Source organism: Podarcis vaucheri (genome assembly GCF_965113315.1).
Source record: "Podarcis vaucheri genome assembly, chromosome: 4".
NCBI lineage: Eukaryota > Metazoa > Chordata > Lepidosauria > Squamata > Lacertidae > Podarcis > Podarcis vaucheri.
In genome coordinates this window covers 34651580-34675935 of record NC_138762.1, presented here as the reverse complement: position 1 = coordinate 34675935, position 24356 = coordinate 34651580, and the positions used below count along the sequence as shown (strand labels likewise).

Here is a 24356-nt window from a genome sequence, read left to right as displayed (position 1 = left end):
CCTCAGGACTGACCATACCATCAGGCATAGTGAGACAATGACCTCAGGCAGCAAAATTGGGATTGACCTACCATTAGGCAAAGTGAGGTGGCTGGCTGCAGTGGTGTAGCGTGGGGGGTACAGGGGGGGCCGGCCGCACCGGGCGCAACATCTGGGGGTTAGGGTTAGGGTGCGCAAATCCACGGGTTAGGGGGTGCAAATCCACGGGTTAGGGGGCGCAAATCCACGGGTTAGGGGGTGCAAATCCACGGGTTAGGGGGCGCAAATTACTTGCCTTGCCCCGGGGGCTGACAACCCACGCTACGCCACTGGCTGGCTGAGGTGGCCTTGCACTTCCTCAAGTGTGTGGATAGATGCTGTCCCATTGCCAATGTTGAAGTGATATTTAACTGCCAGTTTGACTGGCTTCTGGACATGGGGTGGGGGACGGACCCTCCTTTGCCTCAGGCGGCAAAATGTCTTGGGCTAGTCCTTACTTTCCTAAAGTGATCTGCACCCCACTTTTTATTGTGCCCAGAATTCTCTGCCACACCTAGAAGGTTCTGCTGCAGACAAGCTGATATAGAAAAGGTTCCTTGTGTATAGCAAGTCTGAAAACCAATGTTTTACATCCTATGACATACTATGTCTTTATAGCTTTCGTCTGAGGTCTTACATTGTTTTACTTCATGTGTGTTCTTGAACTTCAGATTTCTATTGCCTTGAAAGATATCACCTTCATGACAAAAGAGAAGACAGCTCGGCTCATCCCAAATGCCATCCAGATAGCAACTGAAGGGGAGAAGGTGTGATGCTCTTTAATTTATTTTTTACTCTTTTTCTTAAAAAATGCTGAACTGTCCTGGCTCCTTCCCAGCACACACAGACAAAGATTCTTATGTGTAAGGGGGGGGGAAGAGATATTTATTCAAGCATGTAACAGTACCAGCTAGGCAGAAGACACACAGTTCAGGGGTTCAGGATCAGACAAGATGCTAAGAACTGGATGTAAACAATGATGGTGCCCCAGTTGCTTCCACACCCCACAAGCCATGCTTTTAAAGACAAGGCATGGCAAGCTCACTTGCAGGACTTCCTTGCTTTGTGGGAATGTCAGGATTGCAAATGCATGTTTTTCTGAGGTGGGTGGATCTGCTGTCATCTGCATCCCTCTTGCATACTCCTGATCAGTTGCTGCTACCTCCTGATTTGCCCCCTGCTCATCTAGTTTCGCCTCCATTCTTTACCTGACTGAGTTCTACATTGACAACATTGAGACTAAGGAAGAGGAAGGTGACATCAGTGACACCCCCTGGACTCAATATAAGTGGGGGCGATCTGAAGTTGATGGGGTAGTGCCCCATTTGCCCTAATGACCTATGTGGCAGTAAACCCTGTTGAGCTTAGTGGGACTTATTTCTGATTAGATTTGTATAGCATCTCAATGTAAACATTTTATTTTGTTTTTATATTTATAAATATACTGCTCATCCTGTAATATCTGGGTGATGAGCACACACAATAAAACCATAAAACTATTTAAAATACACACATTTTTCAAGCTAAAGTGTCACCCCAGCTGCTTTTTAGGATCCCAATATGGATACAAGCATATAATAGTTATTTAGATAAAATACGCTCAAGTTTCTTGAGGCATGTCCTGGGGCTCCCAAGTTCAATCAAGTATGAGACAATGTGTGAAGAACTAGGTATACACAAGATGGAATATTGGGTGTGGGCTAGCACTATAAAATACTGGCTGCGTTGCCATTTCCATTGGCAACCACTGAGCCTGCTCTCTGACTTACTTAAGGATTCTTATAAATCCAGAGGATTCCAATGCTTACATAGCAAAATGAGATATATTGGTATTGAATTGGAACCTTTGTATAATTCAAGTGAGCAATATATTTATCGCAATATTCAAACCAGATTAAGGGACATCGAAAAACAAAACATCGAGTCAGCTGTAAATAAAATTTGCTCCCTCAAGTTCTATGGTTTAAATACAACAGATAACAAGGTCACTTATATCTCAAAATTAATAATTCCAGTCCAAAGCAGGCCTTTATGTTAACCCGACTGAATGTTTCCCCCCAAGCTTTTGTCAAGGGCAGATATTTAAACATCCCCAGAAATGATAGACATTGTGGATGTTCTTTGAATGTGTTGGACACTGTAGAACGTATCCTTTTCTACTGTCCATTGTACAACCAGCTACACAAACACGTGCTATCCCCCTTTTTGGGTAGTCTAACACCATGGCACAATGACAATACCAGATTCTATCTGTCTGACATTAACCAGGAAGTAACTGCAAGGGTGGCTGAGTGTTTGTCAATAGTCTCTCGTAGAGTTGTGAATGGCATTATTTAGTGGGAATAAATCCCAATGAAAATCTGTGTCATTATATATTTTACATGGCTGTTTTATTAAGTTTATGCTGACCTATACTTGTAATGCCTAATAAAGGTTTGGTGAAGTAAGTAATTAATTTAAGCACAATCAAAAAACATATTATGCCAATCAAAACAGCTCAGCAGCAGCGTCAGAAATAGTACTTCTCAATAACGGTCCTCCCCCAAATGCCTGTGTGAACAGATGTGTGTTAAGTTGTCCTCTGAAATCCACCCGGATGGGGACAGCCTTATTAATGGAAACAAAATCAACTGAAATCATGTAGCCTTAGTTCCATGTATTTTCCTTGGGATGAGGATATGCAACATTCAGATCATTTTACAAATTGTACACAATTGTCATTTTTCTTTGCAGTTTTTCTTTACTTCATTCAGTGCCAGAGACAGAAGCTACCTCAATATCTTTAGATTGTGGCAGAATTCGTTGTTGGAGAAGGTAAGCTTTGATATGCTTGGGAAACGTCTGCACTGGCCATTTTTTAAAATGCTTGAATTCTAACATATATTGCTAGTTGTTTGCCTTTGCACTCTACAACTAAGTTCCGAGACTTGCAATTGTTAAGTTATGCATTCTTAAAAAATTAGCACTGGATATCAAGTGCATAAGGGTGCTTGTGTGTAAGATTGGTGTGGTTTAGAACAGTAAAGGTGACTAGATGTTGATTTAAAAAACATTCAGTGCAAGATTTGTCACAACAAGAAGTCTATACCTGTGGCAGGCAGTAAAGTCAATCTTGAGATGATAGCTGGGGTAGGTACCCTGCCTAGCACTCTGGCCTTCTTGGTGATATTTGGTTCATAAATAAGAGCTAGAAAAACATGATGTCATGGGGAAATGGCATAAATGGAAGTTAAACATATCCACTATATAACAGGGTTGGAGAGAAGGAAGGTAATTTTTTGGACAGGTGGTCTTTAGTGCTTGTAGGTTCTTGAGAGCCTTATGATGCATTACTTTTCGCATCAGATCAGGTTTCATTAGAGAGTGAATTGCCTTCACACGAGGGCACGTGAGGGCAGTGTAAGCCCAAGGCTCCGAACTGTGTGCTCACATAATGCCTACCAAGGTTTGGCATGAGGCCTGATGTAGTTCTGCTTTGGGATGTGGAGAGATCTTAGTCACACCCACACAAAAGTCATAACAAAAGCATATTGTAATCTATAAGGATATGAAAAGAAGGGATAGGAAATCTTTTTCAGCCTCAGCATTGTATTCCCCTCATGGGCAACCTGTTGTGGGCCACGTATAAGCACGTATAAGCCAAAGGCCAAAACTGGTAGAGCATTAGATCATGTGACTCTTAACCTATGTAGCAGGGATGGGGAACCTGTGACCTTCCATATGTTGCTGGACTTCAGCTCCCATCATCCTTGACCTTTAGCCAGGTTGGCTGGGGCTGTTGGGATTCCAATAACAACCTAGTGGCCACAGGTTCCCCATTCCTGCACCATACAGTAGGCTGCATTCTAAACATTTTAAGGTGTTTCTTGTTCACCCATAATCTTCCTGTGATTGAGGGGATTCCCCCCACCCCACCCCGACTACTGGGCAGCTTTAGTGTTTTGTTTAGAGAAACTGAAGAGAACTGACACAACAGGATTAGACAGCATTCCTTTCAATACCAGGTGCTGTAAAGCAATAGCGGGACCCAGAGGCATAAGGTTGCCAGTGTAAGAAACAAGATGGTGGACTAGGAAGATCGCTGTTTTGGTTCAGCATCAGGTGTTTGGTAAGAGCATCAGGGCTCTTACATTCTTAGCAAAAGATCGCTCATGCCTGCGGGGTTGCATATGCGACTGCAGAGGTATTTTAATGCTGGATTCACATTTTTGAAGGCTGAAGGTATCTTCTCACAACCATAAAGGCTATAGACTTAAGAAACATCAACAAAAGGAATTCCTTTCATAGCAAGCAAAGTTAAATGTGTCCAGGGAGATTGGTTGTTAGCCGGCAGGCAGGCAGACACACACCTCTACTTATTGTGGGTGGAAGGTATATATATCAATGATTGCTTTTATCAATACAAATTTAATAAACTATTTATTTATTACATTCTATACCTCTCTTCATCCGAGGATCACGGGGCAGCTTACAATTTAAAAACACAAAAATTCATAACACAGTAACAAACAAAAACAATTATCCCTCCCCACCTCCAGTTTAAAAAGCCATAGATTGTTTAATTAACCAAAGGCCTGGGGAAAAGGGAATGTTTTTGCCTGGTGCCTCAAGATATGTAACATTTGAAAGGCCTCTAAGATAGTAATCAGCCAAAGGCCTGGCTGAAGAGGAACTGTTTTCGCCTGGCGCCTGAAGGTGTATAATGAAGACTCCGGCCAAAGCCCCCTGAGGAGAAAATTCCATAAACAGGGAGCTGCTGTAGAAAAGGGCCGTTCTCATGTTGCTGCCCTCCAGACCTCTTGTGGAGGAGGCACACAAAGAAGAAGACACACAAAGAAGGGTCCAGGCCAGTTCATATGGAGAGAGGCGGTCCTTGAGGTATTGCAGTCCAGAGCTGTTTAAAGCTTTATAGGTCAAAACCAGCACATAGAATTGGGCCCAGAAACTAATTGGTAGCCAGTGCAGTCTGGCCAGGATTGGTGTCATATACTTGAACTGTCTTGCCTTAGCTGCTGAATTCTGAACCATCTTCAGAGGCAACCCCATGTATAACGTGTTGTGGTCATCTAACCTAGAGTTTACCAGAGCATAGGTGACAGAAGTTAGGCTATCCCTGCCCAGATAGGGACACGGCTGGGCCACTAGCCAAAGCTGATAGAAGGCACTCTGCACCACTGAAGCTTCCTAAGCCACAAGCAACAGCAAAGGACCCAGAAGCACCCAAAGCAAGCTATGTTGCTGGTCCTTCAGAGGGAGTGTTACCCCATGAAGAGCAGGCAACCTGCCATCCATCTGGTCTAGGGAACTGCCGACTAACAGTGCCTCAGTCTTGTCTGGATTGAGCTTCAGTTTATTCATGATGCCCTGTACAGGGTTTCACATTTCGGAATCTGCAGTTTTCTGGAAGATAAAGAGTTTCACAGCAAATGCTGTGTAATTAGTAAATTATCATGTGAATCTTTAATCACAGCAGCTGCTTTGCCAGCCTAGAAAGGAAGGCAAGTTGAGGGGCAGACATGGCAAAGGGTGCCTTGTCAGTGCTGACTAGTCTACTCTGGAAGGGCTGGTACCGGTTTGCTTTTTCAGAAGTGGCTGGGCCTTCTGGGCCTGCTAGCCAAGTGTGATTTCCCCTCTCTATTTATAGCCTGCACTCCCCGCCCCCCTAATGTATGTTCATGTTAGTGAAAGGGTTAAAGAGAAACCTGATAAGAAAGCTCTGCCCAGGAATGCTGTCCGTGTTCTTTCCCTGCAACAAACTGTGGCTTGACCGGCTTTGAGTGGAACTAATAGCAGCATTAGCCTACTAAGCAGCCTTGAAAGCAGCTCCCCTGAGATAGTGTTAGAGACTTAAGGCATTTTTAAATGAATTGTGCATGAGGAGCAGAAGATAAATTCTCTCAAAAGCCGGGTAACCACACTTGTTTTCCTGTCTATCCAGGTGTTCTGTGGTGGGGAGGATCCTACTCGATAGATTCTCCGTATGTTTTCATACGTAACCTGCTTACCTGTTTTCTTAGTGGGAGGGCCCCAGGAACTGAGCAAAGCACGTCCCACTTCCAGTTCTGAAAACAGACCTGCCCATTTTTCAGCAGCTTGCAAAGTGCCTATAGTAGGAAGTTACATAAATGCAGCTCTTTCTCTCCAGCGCTTTCCTTCATGACCTCTTGATCAATCCAGGTTGTTTGCCACTATATTGCGGAGGCATTTGTCTACGGGGGGTGGGGGGGTGGGGGCAGTGATCTTCCTTTTTATTACGTTCTACTTGTATAGCCTGCACCAGCTTGTAAGCCATGTGGCCATGAGAGGGTTCTACGGCACTTCAGGAAATCCTGAATTTTATGCAATGATTTTAAACCCACGGGAGGTTGTTGAAGTACTCTCTGCCAACTTTTCCCCGAAGATGTGTCCAGTTTCCTGAATGCCACTATGAAGTTGCCTACATTATGGAACTGCAAATGTAAGGTTTCATTTTCTTTTCGTGCGGCAGGTTGCAGGTGAATGATGCAGGGAGAGTGGGTTAAGTTTTGCGTGAGAAACCTACTAGTCTTAAACCTGTATTCTCCCGAGGGAGCATTTTGTGTGTATTGGTAATTTGTCAATATATTGTTTGATGGAAAGTTTTCTACCATACTTCTGACTTACGTGGCATGCTTGAGCAAATATTTTCTACTGGCTTCATATGAATGGCAAATAGTTACCATTAATTCATTAGGAAAGCTTGAGTTCTCGTGGTGAATGAGTTACACAGTATAGTTGGAGCATAAACGTGAGTTTGCTTGTCTGATTCCTGTTAATGGGTATATCACCTGATTGGAGTTGGGATTTAGGGTGGGGGGAACCTTAATATTCCTTTAATGGGTGTAGCTATTTCCTGAATGGCCAATTCATTTACAATGGTGGCATCTATGACCAGTGCTGTGCACAAGGGGTGTGTTTCTGCAGGTGGGAGGAAAACCCCCACACAATTTGAATAAAGCCAGGTAGAGGGAGAACTTGGTAAAGCATGCACAAATAGTTCTCTAGGGACTTGCTGTCTGCTGAAGGAATGTCTGTATATTTGTAAATCAGGGTCAGGGGACTTGCGATCCTCCAGGTGTATTGGGGCAGCTCCTACCAGCTCCAGCCAGAATGACCAGTGGGAGTTGGAGTCCAGCAACATCTGGAGGGCCACAGGAGGTTCCCCACTCCTGTTGTAAATAAAATCAAATATTAGAAAGCCAGTCCTAGTGCTATTACTACTCTGAATTCTATGCATGGAACAGTACATTTCCATGCCCTTCTCACTTTTAGTCATTTCAGAGGAGGCCTCATCAATGTTGTACTGTACATTGATGTGGTATGAGGGGATAAAACTGGGATAAGTTGTCCTGGGAAATCTGAGACCCGCCGCTTTATGTTAGCAAAAGGGTCTTGATAGGACATGAGGAGTGGGGAGGCTGCGGCTGGGTGAAGGACTTAAGAACCCTCCCATTTAAGCAGACACGCTCTGTTGTATCTGTCACTAAATTTCCCATGTCCAAAGGAGGCTAAATTTTGCTGTGCCCCTGGAGCTTTTCACTGCTTGAGGAAGTGGGGAACACATAACAGTATGGTTGGTCATTCATCTGAGATTCTCTCAGTTTACTTATCTTCAAAACCAGCTGCCTGTACTTTGACTGCAAAAGATTGTACAGTAGCTGTCTTGCCTTCTTGGAGGGCCAGAGTTCATTTGAATGGCATATCAGTTTTTCTCAACAATGCAAGTACAGAGAAGACATGTATAATTATTTTTAAAATCTCATTTCCTCCATATTTTGAGAAGCATATTTATAGAAATGGCAATACTTTTAATAGCTGAAATGGAAAATGTATGAATTCATTGGTTACATTTGCACAGGGCAGCACCTACAGTGGGAAACTCAGAGCTCTCGTGTTTCTCAAGATTGCTGCTGTTGTTTTTATGAAACTTAGAATACAGCTAAAACTGTAAAAAAACAGTTTAAAAACAATTTTCTAAAAATAGTTTAAAACTTCTAAAAAAAACCAAGAACTCACTCAGTAATTCCAGTATTGCCAGGAAAAGATCTTTCAGCCACCAAATGCCTAAGTAAACAGAAATGTTTTTAGATTCTTCCTAAAAGTTAATGAGAGAGAGAGAGACATACCTCACTACCTTGGGACTATGTATGCTAGGACTAACAGCGGCCCAGTAGCGCAGTGTAAGCCATAGCTAAATCTTAATTTTGCTTAGACTGTTTTGTGCGAACAGGCCATATGGTGTTTCAGTTATTTACCACAGCAAATGTGACTGCCACGTGAAATGTCAACTGGCCCACACTCAAGGTCATATAAACAAATACGGGCAAAGAGGGATGAAAAAATAATGGCGAAAAAGGGGAAGAAAGCATAGGCCTCGTGCTGCTTGCCTCCTCTGCTAACATCTGAATTTAGAAATTCTGGAATATTTGGTATTGGCTGTGTTGCAGAGTTTAGTTTCTGATGTATTTTGAATGAGTGCATTACAGACTTTTGACACCCTTTGTCATTTATTTACAAATATACAAGCAGAGAATACTGGTAGCAAATACAAGGCTACGACAGGCAGCTAGTCTGCTAAACCTGTATCCAAGTGTCAGAGAGGGACCCTGCACCTCCAGATTCTGTGTGTGTGTGTGAGAGTGTGTGTGTGTGTGTGTGTGTGTGTGTGAGAGAGAGAGAGAGAGAGAGAGAGAGAGAGAGATCGCCATTTAAAATTCAAATCCTAGCTCCAAACTTTCTCGGCAACTCTTCTTATTTATTACATTTATAACCTGCGGCTATTCCACAATGAAACCGAAAGTACGTAGCTTACATATAGATTGTAGGCAGTCTCCAGTCTTCATCCTGACCAGAGCCCATGGCGTGCTTAACTTCAAAAAGGTTGTCGCATCATGTGCTTTCAGACTGTTCCCTTAACTCTGAGAGGTGTTGTCTTCCAAATTCTGATTGGTACTACAGTGGTACCTCGGGTTACAGATGCTTCAGTTACAGATGCTTCAGGTTACAGACTCCACTAACCCAGAAATAGTGCTTCGGGTTAAGAACTTTGCTTCAGGGCGAGAACAGAAATTGCGCGGCGGCGGCAGCGGGAGGACCCATTAGCTAAAGTGGTACCTCAGGTTAAGAACAGTTTCAGGTTAAGAACGGACCACCAGAACGAATTAAGTTCTTAACCCGAGGTACCACTGTATCCAAGTGTATCCATAGGCCAATAAAGGCCTTCTGGCTATCAGGAAAAAAAACATTTCTGGTCATTAAGGACCATTCAGGTTCTTTAGTTCAGTGTTTTTCAACCACTGTTCCACGGCACACTAGTGTGCCGCGAGATGTTGCCTGGTGTGCCGTGGAAAAAATTAAAAAATTTGAAAGATATTTTTTTTTAAGTCAAATTTTTGATTGGGGCGCCGTCCCCGGAGGGAGGCGGGCGAGTTGGGCGGCGAGATGCGGAGCGGCGGCGGCGGCGAGGAGAGGCCGCCCAGCGCGGGGCTCTCGCCGTCTGCCTGCCTGGCTGCCTGCGAGCTCGGCGGGCAGCGCCTCCGTCCACAGCGCCCGCCTCGCGGCTCTCATTCCCTGCCCCTGCCAAAGCTCACCCAGCCAAGCCACGCTCTCCTTCCTGCCTCGCTTTGCTGCCTCCTCCCCCCCACCCCCAAAGCTTGGAGGTTCCCCGGCGCCGGCCTGCAGGTTTGACCCCCTTCTCACACCTGTTCGCGCTCCTTGCACGGAAAGGGGCGGATGGGGAGGAACGGGGCTCGCCGCTGCCTCCACTCGCCCTCCCCCCTCCTTCGTGAGTCCCTCCCGGTGTGACGCTGCGCGCTGACGTCACGGGGCTGTAACGTGGTGTGCCTCGAGATTTTTTTCATGAGACAAGTGTGCCTTTGCCCAAAAAAGGTTGGGAAACACTGCTTTAGTTAACAATCCTGGACACTCACAGTGGACAGAAAGTGCAGTTCACAACGCTATTGTGTCACATTTCAATGAGATGGAGGAAATCTTCTATTTCTCCTAGGCTAGGAGAAAGCATATTTGGAAAGTTTTTTAATGCTTCTGAATTTTGTCAGTAGTTAGGTGCAAATGGCAAGCGTACATATGCTTTAGTGAGTTTTATACCACCATGTGCATCCTGCTTTAACATTAAACATGTAATCCTAGTACATCATTTCAAAGCAGGTTCAGAATATGTTCTGACAAGAGAGGAGACAAACGAGAAAACAGTTCAGTGATGGTTAATTCATGATCAACATAGGATCAGATTTTTTTGGTTAACGTAGTGAGCTATCTTTGACTCCTGTGTTTGAGTTGGGTAACTCTACATTGCTTTGGTTCACATGCTATTTTGCTGTTGTCACTATGCTTGGGGCCTCTTCAGCAGTTGAGTGAAGAAGCCACTTGACCTGTAGACAGCTGCCTAAGAGGGGATTGTGGTATTGTTGTACAACTAATGTCAGCTGAGAGGATGCAGCTGTTCACAGCAGTTAAAAAGACTTGGAGAAGGTTTTTTTTAAAAAAAATTCAGGAATTGGGGTGGGAGGGGGCAAAGACTATAGTGGTCTTGGATCCCAATAGCCATATGGAAAAGTACCGGGAGTGTACTATATTAAAGATAATTAATCTATAATGATGGGTTTGTATTGTTAGTTTTAAGTTAGAGTTGAAAATGCGTGTTAGAACCAAAGCTCTGTTTCACATTTTTATTTAGAGATGCAGCTAGGTATACTGTGGATCATAGACTGAACATTACTAGCAACTGGGATTATTTTTTTTAAGTGAATAAGAGCATTTGTTACCTCTGCTTAAATAGGGTATAACTTTAAAAGACAAGCAATCTACAGTGGTTACCGACCAAGCGTACTTAATTTTTTGTTTTGTGTTTTCCAGAGACTGACCAAGCAAGAATTCTGGCAGCTTGTACAGCAAAGCTATGGCTCTGAGCTGGGCTTGAACACGGAAGAGATGGAAAACATTTATTCTTCATCAGAGGAGAATGGACAGTCAAGGTAAGAATATGCTGCAGATTACCACAAAGGAAGGTACATATTATTGGCATCCCATTTTATACAAGTCATTTGCAAGGCTACTATTGAATGCACATAGAGTTTTGCTTATTAGTGGTGTTTTCATTTTTCGGCACGATCCTCTTCCTATGCAGATATAAAGCAGGTATAACTTTTATTTTGCCCTTCTAATTCCGAGCTAGTTTAGAGATTACCACTTGCTTGCTTAGACTGCTGAAAAGGTTGTACCCGTGATGATGCTGGCTTGCGTGTTCAAGCAGTAGCAGTAGCAACACACGTGTTGCCGGTTGGATGCCAAAGTATATCAGGAACCTTTAATGCAAACCATGCAGCAGTGGCACTGCTACGTGCAGGTGTTGCATAGGGTAAAGAGCATGTAAATGTTAACTGGCTTCCATGTTTTTCTGCTACAGGGGTAGAGGCCTTTTGGCAACCCCATGGGCAAGTGATGATATCTAAACCAAACTGAAAAGGAATGTGTGGAAGTATGATGCTAAATATCCAATGAAAGGTGTTTTCAAGGATTTAGCATATTCCTTTTCGAAGGTGCTCTTTTTACTTGTCTTGGGGCTGACGCTTACCTAATAAGATCATGTATACATTTAGCAGCTCAAGTGCAAGATCTACTTTATCTGCTCAGGTTTCGTGGGAAGAAAAGGGAACCTCATGTTTTGCTTGTCCTTTGTGGAAATTGTCTATACTATGGATTCATTGAGTGACTGGACTTCTGTGTTAAATCAGTTCTCTAGTCGAAGAAGCTCTAGGAAATGTATGGGTATGATTCCTTCTATTAGTCCCTCTTGGTGTGTGCATGCATAGGCACACGTGCATGTGTGTGTGCGCGCACACACACACACACACACAAGCACATGTATTTTTGCTTCATGTACGGTAAGTAAAACAGTTGAGTTCCTTTGGTTGCAAGGGCTTGAGCAGACGTTAACTTCTATCACATCTGTTGTTTCACAGCAGCTTTAAAATGTGTTTTTGCTTTAAAAAGACGAAGCCTACATCTCTTATTTCAGCTCTTGACAATATCAAGAAGCTTCCTTGTTTGTGAAAAATGTAGTTTCTGTAATATTACAGCATAGTAATTTTTGTTGCATCCTTCACAATATTGTATAGAAATGTCTTAGTACTTTTATATACAATATTGTGGTGAAGGGTAGAATGCCAATTATTCGCATCTTTAATGATGCCTATAGGCCAGCCAGCCTTCTTCAATACAGTGCGCTCCAGCTACTTTGTACTACAATTTCCATCAGTCCAAGCTAGCAAAGCCATTGGAGAAGGCAACCATAACCCTTCTGTTTTGTGTCTGTTTATGTCTGTATCCCCACATTTGGGGGGGATGCATTAGCAACCCTTAACACACAAAGATTCTAAAGTCAAGCTTCCAAGAGGCTCACAATGCTGTCCTTCTTGCTGATTAAACACATTTTTCAAAGGCTTGCTTATAGACTTTCTGCTCCTTCCCCCCCTTAGCCACTGTGGGGCAGCAAGAAATTCCTGGGTCTGAGAAGGTTGAAAGCTTTCCTCTCCTAGTTTTTGGATCAACATTTAGTGTTGGCAACTTTCTATAAGGAAATGATGTTTCTGGTGAGCATGATAACCACACTGGAAAAAAATGCTGTCTCAACTTCTAGTGCTATGGATGCTAAACCACCAGAACCACGGTATCATACTATACCAATCCTAGGGCCTCAGGAATCAATATGACCCTGTTTTCTTGAGTGCAGAGACAGCACAACATGTTCTTGAGAGTGCTGCTAGCTAGGAAGCTGCTGTGGATCACTGGGAGAATCAAGGACAGTGTCTTGCACACCCAGCAATGGTGAAGTAGAGACACCATGTCTTTCATAACCCTTGACACCATCCCTACTATTTGCATGCATGGGAATTCCCAATGACAGTATCTAATCTGTGCTGCTGAATATTAGCGCATGCATGCCACTTTGAATTCACATCCTCTTAAACTGGGTCATGCTTCATGCTACCACTTTAAGAATCGAGGATCTGGGCCAGTGGCTGGTCTCAAAATACTTTAAGACTCCTGTGCCATTGCAGTCCACTGATTACAAAGGTTTGACAGAAACGGACCAGAGAGTATCGAAGTGGACAGTAGAGAGTGCTGTGTGCATATTGCTTGTACTATTTTGGCCACATCAGCCTTGGTTTATTCAGCTGCTCCACCTATCAAAGAGGAGAGAATAATCCAACACAGAGGCAAGATCCTGTACTGAGATGATGAGATGCCTGCATCTGGCAGCCTACTGTAGTACCTAACAACTGCTTTTTCAAAAGGGAGCCATCCTTCTAAACTGTAGCAAACTACATAGGATTCATGCAGTGGCGTAGCGTGGGTTGTCAGCACCCGGGGCAAGGCAAGTAATCTGCGCTCCCTAACCTGTGGATTTGCGCCCCCTAACCCGTGGATTTGCGCCCCCTAACCCTAACCCCCAGATGTTGCGCCCGGTGCGGCCGGCCCCCCCTGCACCCCCCACGCTACACCACTGGATTCATGACTCAGTTAAGCTAGACAAACACAGTTAGTGGCTTGGTAAAATGCATTCTACTCCAGTGCCTAATTTGGAGCCTAGTTTTGACTTCCTGCTTTACTTTCAAGGGCAAGGGATTATCCTTCTCCTTGAAAGTTTGCCTCTGTGTAGTTTCGGCCAGACAAACAATGGGACATTTTTTTTATTTGCTAATCCCTTATTGAGGAAATTCCATCATAGCCTTCAATTCCATTAAAATCTATTTTTGGTACTATGCTAATTGATGGCGAAGCCTTTCAAGCGGAGGGCAAGCTGTGATTTTCTTAAGAAAAAATCCTTGGTAAGCCTTTTAGGAACCAACAAGGGTAGTATCTACATTCTAACCTAATGTGGACTTGAGTACCAGCTTTTCTCTAAGCATAACCAATTTATGATCTTGATGTCTGGAGGACATTATTTCTTTTTACCTGGATTATAAAAATCTGCTGATGAAAATAGGAGAAGCTGTATGTTTGCAATGCTCTGCCATCATCACACCATTTTCTAGTGAAGTTTGAACTAACAACAGCCGGTGTGGAGGACTAATGGGATCCAATGGATTCCTGAATGCCCTGGTTTTCTTTTTTTCCAATGAATTGAGCTGGCAATCATGCTGAGACCCAGCTTTTGTTGTGAAAGAGCGAGTTGCAATGGGCCATCAACATTGTTGTTCTCGGAAATTTGTTCTGCTCCCTCTTTTGCTATGGGCAGTGAAGGAAGCTGGGTCATGGCTAGTGTGGAAGTTGCGGAAATCTCTGTGTAAAGTCAATCTAACAAAGAGGAGAGCTCATAGTTATGCTTACTGTGTGACAGTGAGATTGGCAACAAAGGGTTATCTAAAGTAGGTGAGAGAGACTAAGTGCATATTTAGGCATCTATAAGGAAGCACTTTGACATTTGTCCAAATTCTGTCCTGATTTTAATCTCCCTTGTCGATATCTCATGCTGTATATGACTGCACAAAAGATGGTTGGGAAAATAAGCTAGAGGTAAGGAACTCTGTTCTCTATTCATACAACAAAGCAGCATTAATTTCCATCTTTATGTTACACAAGTTAGTTGTACCACTTTTGACAAAGTCTGAAAAGCTGATATTTACTCAAAAGCACAGGAAAAGAAATGAAGTAACTTGGCGGTAATAAGACTGGATGTCTTAAGGCTGAAATGTTGCACTTGCCACATTGGAATTCCAAAATGGTAAAAAGTACTAACAAATGTATGTGAAATAAGTGTAAGTTAACTCTGCTGCTATTTTTGTCTCTGGCAGATCTAGCCTTTGTGACGAATCTGGGGATAAGGAGTCACCTAAAGCAGTTGGTGTAATTCGAGAACCCATTGCTCAGATACTTGAAGTTGAAACAGAGTCTCTTAATGGAAACATACGGACAGAAGTAAGCTATGAAGGACTCTCTGTACCCCTCTTTCTCACACCCTCAGCATACAACACTAGCAGTGTTGGGGAAAACAGGGTAATCGGGCTGACTGAGGCTTTGCCACGTCCAAAGCCCCTTTCTTTCTCCGACATGCCCTCAGAAGGTATCCTATGCTACCTTTGTAGCTGGTATAGCGAATTACCGCATTTTTCCATGTATAAGACTTGGTTTTCCCCCCTAATAAATGATGTCAAAAATTAGGGGACATCTTATACACGGATAGTACCGAGGCCATTTTCTTAAATCTGAGTCCCCCCAAATAGGGGGCATCTTATACATGGGGGCGTCTTATAGACGGAAAAATACAGTATTTCACACTGCAACCAATGAGAAGGGAGAAGAAAAGGTACTTCTCAATCTGCCCATAGGAAAACAGTAGGGCAATAGATATGGTGATTGCTCTTCCAGGGCATCTCCCTTGCTCCCACTCCCACAATTCGTTGCTAGAAGTTGTCTTATAAAAGTATTTTTGAGCAACTTGTGGTAGTCCTGTCCTCCGCGCCCCCCCAGATTTGAAAGGGAAGCAGAAATCTATTTATCTATTTTCTGCTGCGCATCATGCACTGTATATGAACACTTAATGAGCTTACAAATTTGTATGGGAAATGAAAAACAACAACAATGGAATCTTGACATTGTCCTTGATAGATTAAATCTTGTTCTGATTATTGTGGCTGTGTATGCAATTTGAGTTGAGATGGGTGGGAATACTTCACTTCAAGGCATGCTGATCGTTCCCATATAATTAATTTGAAATCCAGATTTTTTTGCTCGACACATTTCAGACTGCTAATTCTGTTATGATATGTAATACCCGTATCTGCTTTCACTCCCACATTTCCCTGGCATTTGAAATCTCTGAAGTTTTGTTAACGACAAATCTGAAGTACTCTCATTATCTTAAAAATATATCAACATTCTGTTTGGCACATAATTCTAATTTAGTATTCACAAAGTTTCAGCACTAAGCAAAATGTGGTAACAATTGCTTTACTTCAGTAACTACTGCAATAATTAATATTTATATAACATTTCCCCCCACACCCACTCAAGGTGCTTCATACATATTTATAATAAATATATAATGGAAAGTTTAAAAAGCAGAGCTGCTGTTAACCCTTTTCATTTCAATAGGTTTTGCATGGGAACTCTGTGCATGATCCATTGAAATGAACAGATTTCACGGCAGCGGTGCTTGGTGCGTTTTATGCAGACATCCAAAAACCTGTTTTATAGAACCTGTTACGGAGAATGCATATTTTGGGGCCTATGTGTTCAAGAGTTCTTTCTGCTGTTCTTTTTTTGTTATCAGGAAATTGTGAATAGTAGTCCTAATACAATTTTAACTATAAAAGGTAAAGGTAAAGGTACCACTGCCCGTACGGGCCAGTCTTGCCAGACTCTGGGGTTTGTGCGCTCATCTCACTCTATAGGCCGGGAGCCAGCGCTGTCCGCAGACACTTCCGGGTCACGTGGCCAGCGTGACAAGCTGCATCTGGTGAGCCAGCGCAGCACACGGAACGCTGTTTACCTTCCCGCTGATAAGCGGTCCCAATTTATCTACTTGCACCCGGAGGTGCTTTCGAACTGCTAGGTTGGCAGGCGCTGGGACCGAAAGACGGGAGCGCACCCCGCCGCGGGGATTCGAACCGCCGACCATGTGATTGGCAAGTCCTAGGCGCTGAGGTTTTACCCACAGCGCCACCTGCGTCCCTAATTTTAACTATAGCACCTTGTAAAATAAACATGATGGACTATGTGGATGCTCTCTTTCCCCAGGGCCCTGAGTTAGAGGAATTGCTCTGTGATAAACAGGACAGGAGGAGTTCCCTGCTTCCTTCAGAAAGGAAGCCAGCTGATGTAGCACAACGCAAATTCTCAATACAGTCACCGGATCTAAATGAGAACTTCGCTCAAGAGAAGAGCAGTGCGTCAGAAAGCGATGAAGAAGGTAAATCGTTTCCATTTCATAAACAAAGTCCTTAAAACCTGGTCCCAGGAAGGGACAGCTAAAGTAAACAAAGGGTAATGTGGAAGCATGAAATCGATGGGTCTGCTGTACATTTATGCCATTTATTTCCAGCATAGGCAGTTGTTGATAGGCGGGCCAGTCCTGTGACCCGACTATGCTAGCAATTGCAACTCTGCTGCTTGCATCAGATAATGTCATTGAAGTCTTATGCACTCAAAGAAGCATTGATGAAAGCACAAAAACTGCATTTAAAAACAAAGGTAGAGTAGCACTACCAACAACCATACCGCTATTGTCCCTGTCTGCTGTATTACTAACCATGATGATGCCCTCACATTACTCATTCATCATTTTATTTGTACGCCACCTTTCCATTCCAAACTGTGCTCAAGTTGGCTTGCAACATAAAAAATTGCATAATTACAAACTTAAGAAAGCCATTAAGTCCAGTTGCAGACGACTCTGGGGTTGCGGCGCTCATCTTGCTTTTCAGGCCGAGGGAGACGGCATTTGTCCGCAGACAGTTTTTCTGGGTCATGTGGCCAGCATGACTAAGCTGCTTCTGGTGCAATGGAACATTGAAACCAGAGCAGCGCACGGAAACACTGTTTACCTTCCCGCCAGAGCAGTACCTATTTATCTACTTGCCCTTTTTGGGGTTCCTTTGAACTGCTAGGTTGGCAGGAGCTGGGACCGAGCAATAGGAGCTCACCTCGATGCAGGGATTCGAACCACTGACCTCCTGATTGGCAAGCCTGAGAGGCTCAGTGGTTTAGACCACAGCGCCACCCATGTCCCATTAACAAAAGTAGTCATGGGCAATAAATAAAACACATCAGAAAGTTTTCCAGTCTCATGGCATTCACACCAGTCTTCCCCAACCTGATGGCCTCTGGACGTTTTGGACTGCAACTCCTATCATCCTTGACCATCGTCCATGTTGGCTGGGAGGTGTAGTTCCGAAAACTGGAGAGCACCAGTTTGGGAAAGGCTGATCCACACAACCCTCCCAACTCCTATAAATTTGATTTACTGTGTTGCTTGGCTATATTGACATAAAAAGTGAGACTGGCAAAGACTGAAATGTCTTGTTTCAATATTGCATTTTGCAAATGGTACATCTGTCACTTAACAGTATTAGTGCCACAGAAATCTGTTGCTTTGGAATATGGACAGTTTATTTTTAACGTAGATAAGATTCGTGTTGCACAGGCAGGAAGGGGGTTTTTTTGTTAGTACTTCTGATTATTTTTCAAAAATGTTTGAATGATCTCTGAACTAAAATGAATATACAGCGGTGCCCAAGATACGCACACCTCTGGTTGCATATCCTTCAGGATGTGAACCCGGCAAACCCGGAAGTATTTTTCTGGGTCTCATTGCATGCGCAGAAGTGCTCTACATGCCACGTGCATGTGCAGAAGTGGCACCCCCGGTTGCAAATTCCTCGGGATCCAACCAGAGCTCCAGAACGGATCCCGTGCACAACCAGAGGTACCACTGTATTCTAGATGTAAGAGGTGTTCAGTTTTAGCTTTCACTTCATTTTCACAGCCATCCCTCTATATACAGCTACAGTTTGGCAGTTTCTTATGTCCTCAGTCTGATGTTGGACAGAGGCATTCAAGGCTGGGCTGTCTTTGCTTCACTTTGTTCAGTCTGTGGCTTCTTCCTTCAGGACACTTCCTTCAGGAGTGTTGCTGAGAAACTTTGTCTTGACCATGAGGTTGGGAGCAATTAAGTAAATAACCTGAAGATGAAGGTGCTGTGTTTGGCCTAAGATGCGATGGTTATATTTCTAGTTACCATGTGCAAGGATTAGCTTTTTGTGTGCCCAGAAAAGTAAGTGCCACTTAGTTTTGACATTCCAAAAGCAGAATTCTGCACATTCAGGCAGGTGTGTACGACTGATTAGCCCATACTGGGGGTAAAGGGAGTGAAAGGCTACCTTGCATTTCAACAGTCATGTAAGTTAGTTTCCAAAAAATACTAGGAAAAGCTTTTAAATATAGCTACGAAACACTCACCCCCAGTTAGCTGAAATGAAGGGTTGTATGCAATGGTGTCTCTTTGCTGAATGAAAGGCACTTTGATCAAGCAGAAGCTGCCATCAACAAAACAGCAAGGCAGTTTTTGCTAATTTGCCTTTCAGTCTGCTCTGGAGAACCCTTCAGAACAGCATGGGAGGTGGTGCAGGGAAAGGGAGAATCAACAAAATCCACAATTCCCATTCTATTGATGAAAGCCTCTGCTAAATCAAAGAGCCTTCTGCCGATGAAGACCATTTGATGCAATCCATATTGTGTCATCCAGTGAAGGGTTATTAGTGAATACTGCTTTTTCCTACACGAGTGCCCATTGACAGGGGTCACGGGGATATAGGAATGCAGTGAATGTGCACAGGCTCAGTGTGTTCCCGGGGGCCATTATATAGGTCTCCTTTCTGCAAGCAGCTGAGCTTTTCATAAGGGTAAGCATTTTTTAAAAAAATTGTGTAACTAAAACAGCAACAACCACCCAAGGAATATTATTTGCAAGATAAACACTGAACCTTGTCAGGAAACATTTCCTTGCCTTGTGGCTTGTTCCTTTTCGTTTCCATACTGCAACACACCTCTCTGGCAGTGTGAGCAACTGCATAGAGCGAGTAATTGCTTGTGATTAATGGGCTAAGAGGCATATCTCTATATTACAGTCTCCAGTGACATGTGCACCTTGTCATTATGAATGGATTGACATTCTGTGCCTTAGTACTTTTAAGTTTAATTTCCTGATTTTGATTACAGCACAAAAGTGTTCTTGCCCCGTTCTTTGCTAGTTTGAATAGATATACTTTTTTAGATTCTAAATGCAGTGAGCATGATTCTGTAGCAGCCAGAACTGTAGGTCATGTGGAAAATGAAACACTTTTCATTGTAGTCACTTGCATTTATCATGTGGGTCGATGTTTGCCTCTAATTACCATGCCTGGATATTTTAGGATATTGCAGTACTTGTCTATTGTTAGTATAGAGAACATTGCACCATCTCAGATTCCTCTCTGTGGTATTTGCTTTCAGCAGTCATTACTATATGGACTCCACTGCACAAGCGCCACATCTCAGTTTTGTACTGTAGTCCTGATTTCTCTCAGTACTGAGAACAAGATGAAGGATACTCTTGCTCTTCTTTTCTTTTCTCCCCTCATCACCAAAATATGTTAGGTCTGACTTACTTTTACTTTTCTTTTGGAGAATGAGAATCAATTCAGTAATTATTTATTCACTCTTAAATATTAGACACAGTGCTGCTATCATGCCATTGCCTATATTCCCCCCCACAGTGTGTGTGTGTGTGCGTGTGTGTGTGTGTGCGCGTGTGTGTGTGTGTGTGTGTGTGTGAGAGAGAGAGAGAGAGAGAGAGAGAGAGAGAGAGAGAAATTACGGTAGCTGTCATAATCTTTTCCCACATCAAATCATCGGAAACAATACAAAACATATAAAACATAAACAATGTAATTGTAATAATAACATCTGTCAGAGCTGCTTCCAGATCCGAGCTCACAGAGGATCACGCTAGCCAGCGTTCACTGTATAAAAGTCTTTATTGATTTACAGTTTCCATTTCCAAGCTGCAGCGCGCAACTCTACGTCTTATAAGCTAGACCGGCGAAGCTCCGTCTGAGTCCCCGCCTCCTGTACACCAACTTAATACCCTAGCCTTACTCCACCTTTTCCTCCTGACCGTTCTTCTCTGGGTCCCTCTGCCCCCCGTGGTCTCTTCCTTCCGGGATTCTTCTGACGCTGACCCCCCGGACCCTTCTGTCTCCTTGCGGCGGGCTTTAGGACCTGGCTCCCTTTCCGGGCTGCTTACTGTGCCGCCTTCCTGTGCATTTGAACTTGGCGCGCGCGCCCAACCTCCCACTTTCCGTTTGACCGTTTCTTCTCTCTCCGATGGAGGTGTGGCCACTCCTGACTCATGACCTCCCCCCTGCGGCGAGCCGCCTGGTCCCGATGCCTGGCGCCCTTCCTCCCCACTGCGCTCTGTTGGGGATGTTGGCCCCGATTTCCAACTGCTGCTCTCTGAACCCCCCTTTGTCCCTTCTTCCTGGGGTGTCCCCCTAAGCTCCCCCCTTGCTCTGGTCACTGGCGCTCCTTTCTGTGAATCTTCCGATTCACTGGAAAGACTCGGAGATCTCAGGTCGTCGTCATCGCTCATCTTTCCTTCGGACTCCTCCCCTTCACTCTCTGTTTCCTCCCTTGCCCTCGCCTCTGCTCCTGAACCCCTGACAACATCCTTTTTTTAAAAAAAAAACCCAAAAATATCACGGCCAGCCATATCAGTATAAGATTATAAAGAAGGCTACTGCCTAAAAACAATACTTTATAATAATAATAATAATATAGTTTTAAGAGTCCATCTGAACACTACCAAGGAGTGGTATATCTCAGGGAAGGGAGTTTCATAGCCATGGAGCTGTTGCAGAAAAGGTCCTACCCCCTGTCCCTGTCAGCTTAACCTTCCTTCCTGGTGGGCAAATGAGGCAAGCCCTTGTAGCTGTTCTCAAATCCCTGGCAGGTTCATATGGATTTAGGTAGCCCTTTAAGTAGCTTGATTCCATATACACTATTGCTAAGGGCATTAAAGGTAATTCACAGTACTTTTGAGCCTAATTTCTCTCTGTCTCTGTCTCTCCCCCCCCCCCCCGCCAAGCTGAACTGGCAGACATAAACCTAACAGAGAACAGAGAGTAGCAATCCTCTTGCTGTTTAGCCCAAGAGTCAGTTACCAGGTGTCATTCTCTCAAAGTCTTGAGCCTTGGTGTAAGATGAAGGAAATGCTTCTTTAACGTTTGGCATCATGTGTTGACATTCCTGCTTGTACAGCTTCATCGGGTGCATTTAAGCTTTATCTGTTCATGTACGACTCTTCTTATGTTCCTAGTAAGATAGCAGATTGTCTCACAAGTCTACTCTAGAGACAATTTACTGTTCTAGAGTGGTGTACTAAATTTGAATTTTGCAAGAAATGTTTGTTTTCCTTTGGGTATGTTTTACTGTGTTTTGCCGCCTGTTTGCCTAACCTCTACTTTGTACACTTCCCCTCCCACAGATGAGGAAACATTCCCTGAGAGCGACCTCCATGGAAAACTCTTTATTAATCGGGTTTTCCGCATTGGTGCAGATAGGCTGTTTGAAATGCTTTTCACTAATTCCCATTTCATGCAAAGATATTTCAGTACCAGAAACATAACAGGTAAAGTATTATTCCTTTTAAAATTTACATTGAAATAACTTTATACCCTTTCATGGAAAAATCAGTTTGTTTATTTGGGACCAATAGGGTTGCCATGTTGTTGAGGTTTCCAGACGTATGGCAACCCTTGGGACCAACACACTGTGATCTGAAACCACAATTTGATGCTGGTTATTCTTATGATAGTTTTCTCCGTAAATTAAACACCTAGAATTCCTCTCCTATCTTGAGAACTTTTCCCACTGTAGATGCTCCTTCTTTGCAAGCGGATTCACCTTTTTCAAGAAGCAGTGGTGTATTTTTGCCTGTATCCCCTTCAACTGATTCATGAGTTTCTTGTCCTCTTGGGCTGCTACCAACGATGACAAATTATGTCACTTCTTCTCCCTTTGTAACATGTAGTAAAACCTACTTCTTTCATATTGCTGTGTTTCCCTACCCTCACTCTGCATAAGTGGCCACCACTGGGGAGAACAGAGAAATGTGCAACAAAATGATGTCAAGAAACAGAAAGTCTTACTTTAAATTACAGAGGGTTGGGTTAGGGAGAGACCTTGGCATAGGCCATCACTATTGACAGTAGATCCAAGCTCCTTATAATGTGTAGTTCTATAGTTAGGTAAAGGTAAAGGGACCCCTGACCATTAGGTCCAGTCATGACTGACTCTGGGGTTGCGGCGCTCATCTTGCTTTATTGGCCGAGGGAGCCGGTGTACAGCTTCCAGGTCATGTGGCCAGCATAACTAAGCCGCTTCTGGTGAACCAGAGCAGCGCACAGAAATGCCGTTTACCTTCCTGCCAGAGCGGTACCTATTTATCTACTTGCACTTTGACGTGCTTTTGAACTGCTAGGTTGGCAGGAGCAGGGACCAAGCAATGGGAGCTCACCCCATCACGGGGATTCGAACCCCCGACCTTCTGATCAGCAAGTCCTAGGCTCTGTGGTTTAACCCACAGCGCCACCCGTGTCCCAGTTCTATAGTTAGATGGATACATATTGCAACCAGTGACCAAAAACTCATTATTGTTTATCAGAAATGACTATATCTTGATGGCTGCATATTTTAACTCGTTTTACACACATGGAGATGCAAGGCGTGAGACAAGTTACCTATGATTCCTGGGTAGTTTTGTTTCCTCCAGTCACTTTCAACAAGTTAAAGATTATGATGATATGTGTAAATGGCTAGACATGATTGATTACATGTTTTGGGTCTAGATGCTGTAACAACCCCTTGGAACAGAGACATTGGAGGCAATCAATTGAGGACCATGACTTACACTATTGGACTCAACAATCCACTTGTTGGAAAATTCACAACTGCAACAGAAAAGCAGGTACAAAACTCTGTTGGGGGTTATTAGTTTATGCCAAGTATGGAAGTTGCCTAAAACACCAAGTTTGTAAAGGTGTGGGATCCTATAGCAACGGCCAAACGGGCAAAGTAGGTAAGAACAAGAGGAAAGCTTAATAATGGATCCATTTTATTGACAAGTGAGCATGTTTTATTGAATTTTGTAGATTCCAGTTAGTATTGCCATATCTTTGTTTCAAAATAAAGTAAAGGGTAATAATGAAATACCTCAATAATCAAATTAAGAATACTTGTTTAATAGTTTATTTTGAAATAGATTATCTTTTATGTTTATCTCAGCATATATATTGACTGGGATTGTACGTAATACTAAGATAGACCATGTGTATGAATGAATGAGTTTGCAGGTACTCACAGCAAAAATCATGGCCACATGAATTCTCTCCATTCCTGCTACTGCTGAGCTTCCCCGGGCTAAACCATGGTTTGGCTTAGCATTAGATTTAAACCTGGGCTTATGGTTTGTCTCGCTTCAGACAAACCATGAACTGTAGACAAGATATGTTCTTGGCTTACTGCTCATGGTTTGTCTGGGAGAGACAAACATTGGTTCTGACATAAGGCTAAGCTACTTATTTGTACTTAGCCATGGTTTGTCTTAGTCAGGCATAGGCAAACTCAGCCCTCCAGATGTTTTGGGACTACAACTCCCATCATCCCTAGCTAACAGGACCAGTGGTCAGGGATGATGGAAGTTGTAGTCCCAAAACATCTGGAGGGCTGAGTTTGCCTATGCCTGGTCTTAGTGTTGCATG

General features: G+C 43.5%; 1 protein-coding gene across 4 annotated transcripts in view; it reads left to right on the top strand.

The window, feature by feature from the left end:
• Window positions 1-24356, top strand: part of GRAMD1C (GRAM domain containing 1C) — a 65631-nt gene that overhangs the window by 29078 nt on the left and 12197 nt on the right. For all 4 annotated transcript variants that reach the window (XM_082221219.1, XM_082221218.1, XM_082221221.1 and 1 more), the window contains exons 5-11: window positions 690-785; window positions 2752-2832; window positions 10912-11030; window positions 14853-14976; window positions 16798-16969; window positions 22082-22225; window positions 23445-23563. In XM_082221219.1, the coding sequence (XP_082077345.1) occupies window positions 690-785; window positions 2752-2832; window positions 10912-11030; window positions 14853-14976; window positions 16798-16969; window positions 22082-22225; window positions 23445-23563 (855 nt within the window). The remainder of the gene's footprint in view (window positions 1-689; window positions 786-2751; window positions 2833-10911; window positions 11031-14852; window positions 14977-16797; window positions 16970-22081; window positions 22226-23444; window positions 23564-24356) is intronic.